General features: G+C 38.6%; 1 protein-coding gene across 1 annotated transcript; it reads right to left on the bottom strand.

The window, feature by feature from the left end:
* Positions 1-8219: 8219 nt before the first annotated feature.
* On the bottom strand, positions 8220-9203 carry LOC103196740 (olfactory receptor 4F15-like). Its single transcript, XM_007940522.2, has one exon. It carries the CDS (start codon positions 9156-9158, stop codon positions 8220-8222), a length of 939 nt encoding a protein of 312 aa, XP_007938713.1. The 5' UTR covers positions 9159-9203.
* Between the last annotated feature and the right edge of the window lie 366 nt (positions 9204-9569).

Genomic DNA, 9569 nt, shown 5'->3' with positions numbered 1-9569 from the left:
TAAAGAGGTCTTTTGCAGCAAATTTGCCCACTGCAATATGTCTTTGGATTTCTTGACTGCTGATTCCATGGACATTTATTGTGGATCCAAGTAAAATGAAATCCTTGACTTCAAACTTTCCTCCATTTACTGTGATGATGTTTATTGGTCAGGTTGTGTGGACTGTAGTTTTTTTTAATTTAAAACAGTGAGATAAGTTTTTAACTCTCAGATTTGAAAATATTAAAGGTAATTATATACCCATTATTTACAAAGGTGGGACAACTAGTGCTCTAATTCACTGTTAGAGGTGGAATTTTAATTTGGCTCAACTATTCTAAGGGCATTTTTGCAACATGTAATCAAGCTATACAAATATATTTTGACTCAGCAATTTCATTTATATTAAATTGTCATGAGAAAATAATCAAAGCTGTATATATAAAAGGAAATATATCAAGAATGTTCATAGCAGAGCTATTTATATAAATGTCCAGTAATGAAGTGTTGATGGTTATGTCTATAATATACCTTACCATAGAGCCACCAAGAACTACAGACTGAAAATATATTTACAGCATAAAATGATTTATATATCATAGTTAAATGACCAGGGCAGATAGCAGGACAATTTGATTCTATTTTGAATAACATAAAGTTTTAAATGTATATAGGAAAATCCAAAAATAAATGCATCAAAAATTTGACAGATTTGAGTGAAATTACTTTCAATGACTTTTCTTCTTATTCTTATCTATATGTATGCTACAAACATACTTTAGATCCCAGCACTTTGTTAATCCTGAGTAAGTTTACTTTAACATTTTGTGCTAAATCTGCCAGATATTCCTATTCCTTTCCAATCCTTGAGAGTCAGAAGAACAGATTTGCTTCTCTCTCCCTCTCAGCTTTTATTTACCACTGGTTTTTCAACAAAAACAATTATTGACTTCTCACTCTGTGCAGGCATCCCTCTAGATGCAGTGAACAAAAAATCATGGTCCCTGCCTTATTCCTGTGGAGAGAAAGAAAAAACAGTTAACAAAACAATCCAAAATAACTTTTCAAATAGAGATAAGAGTTATGAAGATATTGTAAACCCTGATCTGCATTTATAATATGATAGAGAATGGCTGGGAGAGGGAGGCAAGAGGGAGCATCTTTAGCTAAATAGTCTTATCTTGGAGGTGACACACCTGAACGATGGCAAAGAGCCAGTCTTGCACATATCCAGACAAAGTGTTCTGCAATTGGAGGGAAGGGTCAGCATACAGGTCTCAAGAGACCATGAACTTGGTATATTCAAGTAACCAAACACCAAAACAGCTGAATATAGTAAGCAGTAAAAAGAAGAGTTGGTGAGGCTGGCAAGGTTAGATCTTGGCAGATGTTGTGGATGCTAGTTAAGTCTTGGTGATAGAAATTACACTAAATATCGCATGACGGAATTTTGCAAGACAAACAACTTATTCATTGCAAATACCTTTTTTCAACAACATAAACAGCAGCTATACACACAGACCTCACCAGATGGAATACACAGAAATCAGATCAACTGCATCTGTGGAAAAGAGGCAATGGAGAAACTCAATATCTTTAGCCAAAACAAGGCTAGAAGCTGACTGTGGAAAAGACCATCAATTGCTCATATGTAAGTGCAAGTTGCAGCTGAAGACAATTAAAACAAGTCCATGAGAGCCAAAATATGATCTTGATTATGTCCCACCTGAATTTGGAGACCATCTAAAGAATAGGTTTGGCATTGAATACTAGTGACCAAAAACTAGATGAATTGTAAGATGACATCAAGAACATCCCACATGAAAAAAGCAAAAAGTCATTAAAAAGACAGGAAAAGACTTGGAGAGGGATCTATGTAGGAGATCCTGGATAGAGTGGAACAATGTGGAACAAAACTCAAAATCATTTAAAAACAAAAGAGAGAGAGACACCAGGTTTGCTGGTCTGATAGAGCCTGACAGAACCACTGAGATTATGGCCCCTAGCTGCCCTTCAGGTCTGGAACAGAACCCACTCCTGTAGCTTTCAGCCAAACAAAAGACAGGCATATAAGCTGAACATTTGCATTAGGTAGATACACTCTTTGGAGAGAACAAGCATGGGAAAATAGAAGGGCTGTGTATGCACAGGGAGAAAGCTTTGGGGGCAGGAGTGCATGGAGAGAAGGACACAAGGAAGAGGTAACTATAGGGATGAAGTGGGAGGGGCACTGTTGCATTGTGGTAAGTTGTAGTCAATGTCATGAGACAAAGTGTATATGAGCTGCTGTATGGAAAGTGAATTTGCTCTGTAAACTATCAACCCAAATCACAATTTAAAAAAAAATAAAGATGAAAATAAGACCAAAATCGATGTCAGAAGAGACTCTGAAACTTGCCCTTGAACAGAGAGTAGCTAAAACAAATGGAAGAAATAACAGAAGATTTCAAAGAGCAGCTCAAAAAGACAATTATTATATAAGATGTACAAAGACCTGGAGTTAGAAAATGAAAAGGGAAGAACACTCTCCATATGGTAGTTAAGGTCATTGTCAACTTGGCTGGGCCTGGTTGAGTGTCTGGGCAACTGGACGTAGTTATTCCCCAGTGTGATATTGGTAATTAACTCCATGGTGCAATCTACTGGAGCAGCTGAGTAGCTGATTGAGGGATGTAGGCTGTGCCCAGTATATAAGAAGCAGCTTTGAGGAAGGTCTCTAGCTTTTTGGCACATTTAAACCCTACATGTAGCCTATATGTGGCCAAGTCATTGTTCAGCAGCCTGGCATGCCCTGCAGATCTTGGAACTTCTTCTGGACCTGAATTAGTGGCCTGCCGTGTTGTTTGGTAACATTGGAACTGTACATTTATACTTGTAGACCTCGGGTTTGTCAGCCTCAGCAGCCAGAAGCTGTCTCATTGAAGAAAAGCTTCCAGCTTCAGTGGGCCAGGAGCAGGAGGCAGAGCTGAAGCCCAAGGTTTAGGGGCTTTCACCCAGCCCCTAGAACCTTGCACCTGGAACTCAGACTCCTAACCTCCTAAATTGTAAGAGAATAAACTCTTGTTTGCTAAAGCCATTCTATTTGTGGTATTTCTATTAGAATGGTACTACACACACAAATGCACTGCTGTCAAGTTGGATCCGACTCATAGCGACCCCTCCTTGGTTTTCTGAGGCAATATCACTATGGAAGTAGATTGTTCAACCTTCCTTCCAAGGAGTGGCTGGTGGGTTTGAATCACTAGCCTTCTGGTTAGCAGTCAAATGCCTTAGGCACAATGCCACCAGAGCTCCAAAATACTGAGCATTTCTCAAGCTGAAAGAACAGAAGAAAAAACTCAAGACTCAGGCTGCAATATTGAAAGATTCATGGGCAAAATATTGAATTATGCAGGAAACGCTGAAAGAAGATGGAAGGAATACACAGATGTACCAAAAAGAATTTGTCAATGTTTATCTATTTCAGGAGGTGGCATATGATCAAGAACCAATGATACTGAAGGAAGAAGTCAAAGCTTCAGTGAAGGAAGTGGGAAAAAAGTCTCCAGGAACTGATGGAATTGCCATTTAGATGTTTCAACAAATGGATGCCGAGCTGGAAGCACTTACTCGTCTACACCAAGAAATTGGAAGACAGCTACCTGGCCAACTGACTGGAAAAGATCCACATTTGTATCCATTCCAAAAAAAGGTGATCCTATAGAATGTGGAAATTATCAAACAATATCATTAATACCACATGCAAGTAAAATCTTGCTGAAGATAATTCAAAAGTGGTTGCAGCAGTGTAATGACAGGAACTTCCAGAAATGCAAGCTGGATTCAGAAGAGGATGTGGAATGAGGTATATCATTGCTGATGTCAGGTGGATCTTGGCTGAAAGTAAAGAATACCAGAAAGATGTTTATTTGTGTTATGCAAAAGCATTTGACTGTGTGGATCAAAACAAAGTATGGACAACACTGAGAAGAATGGGAATTCCAGAACACTTCACTGTGCTCATGAAGAACCTGAACATAAACCAAGAGGCTGTCATTCAAACAGAACAAGGGGATACTGCATGTTTTAAAATCAGGAAGGGTGTGCATCAGGGTTGTATCCTTTCACTATATTTTTCAATCTGTATGCTGAGCAAATAATCCAAGAACCCAGACTATATGAAGAAAAATGCATCATCAGGATTGGAGGAAGACTCCAATATGCAGATGACATACCTTGCTTGCTGAAAGTGAAGATGACTTGAAGCACTTACTGATGAAGATTAAAGACTACAGTCTGCAGTATGGATGACCCCACAACATAAAGAAAATGAAAATCCTCACAACTCGACCAATAGGCAGCATCATAATAGACAGAGAAAAGATTGAAGTTGTCAAAGAGTTCATATTACTTGGTTTCACATTCAACACCAATGGAAGCAGCAGTCAAGAAATCAGATGACGTATAGCACTGGGCATATCTGCTGCAAAAGGTCTCTTTAAAGTGCTGAAGAGCAAAGATGTCTCTTTGAAGACTAAGGCACACCTAACCCAAACCATGGTATTTTCATTCACCTCATATGCATGTGAGAGCTGGACAATGAATAAGGAAGACCAAAGAAGAGTTGATGCTTTTAAGTTGTGGTGTTGGTGAAGAATTCTGAAGGTTCCATGGACTGCCAGAAGAATGAACAAATCTGTTTTGGATGAAGTGCTCCTTAGAAGCGAGAATGGCCAGACTTTGTCTCATCTACTTTGGTCACGTTGTCAGAGGGACCATTCACTAGAGAAGGAGATGGTGCTTGGTAAAGTAGAGAATCAGAGAAAAAAGGATGACTCTCAATGAGATGGATTGACACAGTGGCTGCAGCAATGGGCTCAAGTATAGCAAGGATTGTAAGGCTGGTACAGAACTGGGCAGTGTTTCACTTTATTGTACACAGGGTCTCTACGAGTCAGAACTAACTCAATGGCATGTAATAACAACAAGTTAGGCAATGAGATAGCATAGGTGTCCATTGTCTATTCATGCTGTGGTGTGTGATGTCAATCTTCTCTTAGCCTCTGGTGCTCTCCATGAACTCTCTCTTTCTAGGACACATAGTTGCCTCAGAAGACTGGGCAGAGTGGGCTCCAGCCTCATTCAGTAACATATACAAATCCCCTGTGCTTACACACTTCTATTGAATCTGCCCACTTTAAGACCCCTGTTATTAATGGCAGCAATTATTCACCTTGAGGATTAATGGTCCCTTTCTACAATCAGATTGTGTACTTCTAACAGTTTTCCACAGTTACTGGCACAACAGTGAGAATATACTGAATGTTAAATACTTTTTTTCCAATTGAATTATTATAAATTTAATTTTGTAAGCTCCCAACTTGGTTTTTAAGCCAGATTCAGAAGAGGAAATGGAATGAGGGATATCATTGTTGAGTCAGATGGATGTTGGCTAAAAGCAAAGGATACCAGAAAGATGTTTACCAGTGTAAATGTATTAGGCTGTGTATAACATAACAAATTATGGATAACATTGCAAAGATTGGGAATTCCAGATCACTTAATTGTGTTCATGGGAAACTGCACATGGAACAAGAGGCAGTTGTTCGAATATGACAAGAGGATACTGCAGAGTTTAAAATCAGGAAAGGTGTGTGTCAATGTTGTATTCTTTCAACACACTTATTCAGTCTGTGTACTGAGCAAATAATCTGAGAATCTCGATTAGAAGAAGAAGATCACAGCATAGTGAGTGGAAAAAGACTCATTAACAACCTGTGATATGCAGATGACAAAACCTTGCGTGCTGAAAGTGAAGAGGATTTGAAACACTTATTGATGAAGATCATAGACTACAGCCTCAGTATGGACTACACTGCAACATAAAGAAAAGAAAACTCATGATAACCGGACCAATAGGCAATATCATGATAAAGGAGAAAAGATTGAAGTTGTCAAGGACTGCATTTTACTTGGATCCACAATTAACACCTACAAAAACAGCAGTCAAGGAATCATACATATTGCATTTGGCAAATCTGGTTGAAAAGACTTCTTTAAAGTGTTAAAAAGGAAAGTTGTCACTTAGAGGACTAAGGTACGCTTGAACCAAACGGTTTTTCAAACGTCTTATATGCATGTGAAAGCTGGACAATGAACAGGGAAGACTGAAGAATTGATGCCTTTGCATTTTAGAGTTGATGAAGAATATTGAATGTAGCATGAACTGCCAAAAGAACAAACAAAGCTGTCTTGGAAGTATAGCCAGAAGTCACCTCAGCAGGGAGCTGGACAAGACTTCATCTCACATACTTCAGATATGTTGGCAGGAGGGGCCAGTCTCTAGAAAAAGACAAGATGCTTGGTAAAGTAGAGGATCAACAAAAAAAGAAGATCCTCAGTGAGATGGATTGACACAGTGACTACAATAATCGGCTGAAACATGGCAACTATTGTGAGGATGGCACAGGACTAGACAATGTTTCATTCTGTTGTACATGATGTCACTATGAGTCAGAACTGATTCAACAGTATCTAATAACAACAGCTTAGTAATATCTTCCACCATACTGAAAAACACTATCAAGTACCAAAACAAGCTTCATAGAACTGATATAAGAAGACAAATGAAATATGATAAAGACAATACAAACAAACATAGAAAGTAAATTGAACTGTGGCACATTGATGTCTCTATATTTAAGGAATTTAATTATTTAAAATTGTTGACTACTGTAGTACTACCAGGAAAATAGCAAGTGCTAGATCAATGATGAATGGAGTTAGAAAGGAAAGGAAAAACCTGTAGACATCATGGGAAATGGTTATCAAACTGAGAAGTGGTTTAATGCTTTATTTCATTTTGTTTAACAGGCACTTATATAATACTACACACCAAGAATTGATTAAAGCATCTTACAAATATCATTCACTTGATCCTTATGAACTTATGAAGGCAAAGAGTCAAATGCCAAGAATGTCAGACGTTTCAACCTATTGTCCCCATTTTACACACAATGGAACTTAAACACATGAAGTTAAGCAATTTGAGAGTTAGTAAGAAGCAAAACTGAGACTTGAATTCAAATAGTCTGGCTCAAGTGCTTTTAACTGTCTGTAATAGAAGAATTTACCTAACTCTGAGGAAACATTGCTGATTTCAATATAGTTAGGACAAGGATTGGCACCAGATGGAACAGAATTATCAAATGGTTTATTAATGCCCCTTACTCAGCCCTCAATTGTTCAAATCCTCCAGCAGTACAGAAACAGCTTTTGGAAAAAACTGGAATAATTATATAGTTTAATACATTATTAAAATACACACTACCTAATATGATTATGAAGCCATAACCCAATGATCCAATTTTACAATCATTATCAGAAAAATTCTGCTAGCCATCAAACATAATTCCAAAATAACTTTAGCTCTTTATTTTTCTAAATTGAAGAGCAATATATACTGAAGAACAAAATGTAAACAACGTCTTTAAAATCCCTTTTTTTTTCTTTCTTTCTTTCCTTTTCACATGTCTCAGCCCAGTCTCCTCCCCACCAAATTATCTATCTCTAGTAGTTTCAAATAATGCCAAAGCATCTATCCTCAGATTTTGCATTACAAAACCCAAACAATCATACTGGCCTGATAGAGCCTAGTGAGACCCCGGAGACTACAGCCCCTAGTTACCCTTCAGGTCTGGAAATGAACTCACTCCCTTGGCTTCCAACCAAACAATAGACAGGTATATAGGGTGAACATTTACATTAGGTAAATCTACTCAAAGGCAGTGAGTTTAGGTATTTTTTGGTAGATATAGTCCTTAGAACAATCAATCATGGCAGAACAGAAGGGCAGTATTTGCACAGGGAGAGAGCTTGGGAGCAGGAATGCACAGGAAAAAAGGACACAGGGAAGAGGTAATTACAGGGAGGAAGTGGGAAAAGACCTGTTACATTGTGGTGAATTGAAATCAATATTGTGAAACAAAACATATATGAATTGCTATATAGAAAATGAATTTGCTCTTTAAAATTTCTTCCAAATCACAATAAAATTTTTAAAATAAATAAACACAAACAATCAATCTGACAAGGAAGAAAACTCCTGAGAATGTAAAAGGAAAAGAGATATAGCAGGCCAATGCAGAATGCTCTTTATCAAGACGGGACAAGTGAAAGGTGGAAACTGCTACATATTAATACAAGTCGGTTGCACGGGCAGGAAATGTTACAGAGGCTTTTCTTTTTGATATCAATATCACTTAAAACAGCTTCCTAAAACTCAAGATTTCGCTTAATAGTCTCCTCATTGCTACCTTCATCTCTTTGTTTCTAAGCGTATAGATGGCAGGGTTCAGAAATGGAGTGATAATTACATAAAAAATGGCAAGGAATTTATCCACTGGCACTGTGGGAAAAGGCCACAAATACACAAAGATGCATGGGCCGAAAAATAAGACCACCACTGTGACATGAGCTGACAGTGTAGAGAGGGCCTTAGACAAGCCACTGGAAGAATGTTGCCAAACAGTGAGCAAGATGAAGATGTAGGAGATAATCAAAATGAAAAAAGTTCCCAGTGAGATGAGCCCACTGTTGGCAGTCACCATGAGCTCCAGTCTGTAGGTGTCTGTGCAGGCAAGCCTAATGAATCGAGGAAGATCACAGTAAAAGCTGTCCACTTCGTTGGGGCCACAGAATGGTAGATTTACAACAAACACTAGTTGAATCAAGGAATGAATGATTCCAATTGTCCAGGCAGCCACCAAGAGTGAAATACAAGTTCTGAAGTTCATGATGGTCAAGTAGTGGAGAGGCCTACATATGGCAACATATCGGTCAAGGGCCATGACTATGAGCAGCACCATCTCAGTTCCTCCAGTAATATGAATGAAGAACATCTGAGTAATGCAGCCTCGGAAAGAGATGACTTTTCCCTCCTTGAAAAGATCAGACATCATCTTTGGAGCTGCACTGGAGGAAACCCACATGTCAATAAAGGAAAGGTTGGCCAACAGGAAGTACATGGGGGAGTGCAAATGGGAGTCAGAGATCACTGTGAGCACAATGAGAAGGTTTCCCAAAATACCTGCTATATAGAACACAGAGAAAACTAGAAAGAGGACAAGTTGCATCTCCAAAGAACTAGTGAGTCCCACCAACACAAACTCAGACACCACTGAGTGATTTCCTCCCCTCATGGTCTCGATCACTTTGGACTCCAAATTTGCCTGAAAGAACAGGAGAAATAAGAAACTGGAATTACTGACTATATCAGGCAGTGTTCCATTAGAGAAACAAAATCTCTAAGCAATAAGATACTAAGGAATTGGTTAGAAATCTGATTTTATGTAACCATGGAAACTTGTTCTGCAGTATCTGCAAAGCTGTTGTCCTTGCATCTGATGTTGTAGCTTGAAATCTAAGAATGGGCAGTGAGGGAGGGAAGGTGGATGCTAAGTGGGACAAAGCAAAAATAAACTGGAACCCTCTAGCAAGAGCTAGAGCCCACAAAGACAGACTGAAACTTAAGTAAATTCTCAGTGCCTCCAACCTAGATGGCCAAGGAGCTAAATACACACAATGAGCCCAGGAGTTAGAGAAGCTAAAGG

This window comes from Orycteropus afer, unplaced genomic scaffold, assembly GCF_000298275.1.
Source record: "Orycteropus afer afer isolate SDZICR_OR568_19922 unplaced genomic scaffold, OryAfe1.0 scaffold00068, whole genome shotgun sequence".
Lineage (NCBI taxonomy): Eukaryota > Metazoa > Chordata > Mammalia > Tubulidentata > Orycteropodidae > Orycteropus > Orycteropus afer.
This window is presented reverse-complemented; position numbering and strand designations above follow the sequence as displayed.

What these genes read in the sequence shown, in the direction of transcription:
- LOC103196740 (XM_007940522.2), bottom strand. Translation starts at nt 9,158, where the DNA reads ATGAGGGGAGGAAATCACTCAGTGGTGTCTGAGTTTGTGTTGGTGGGA.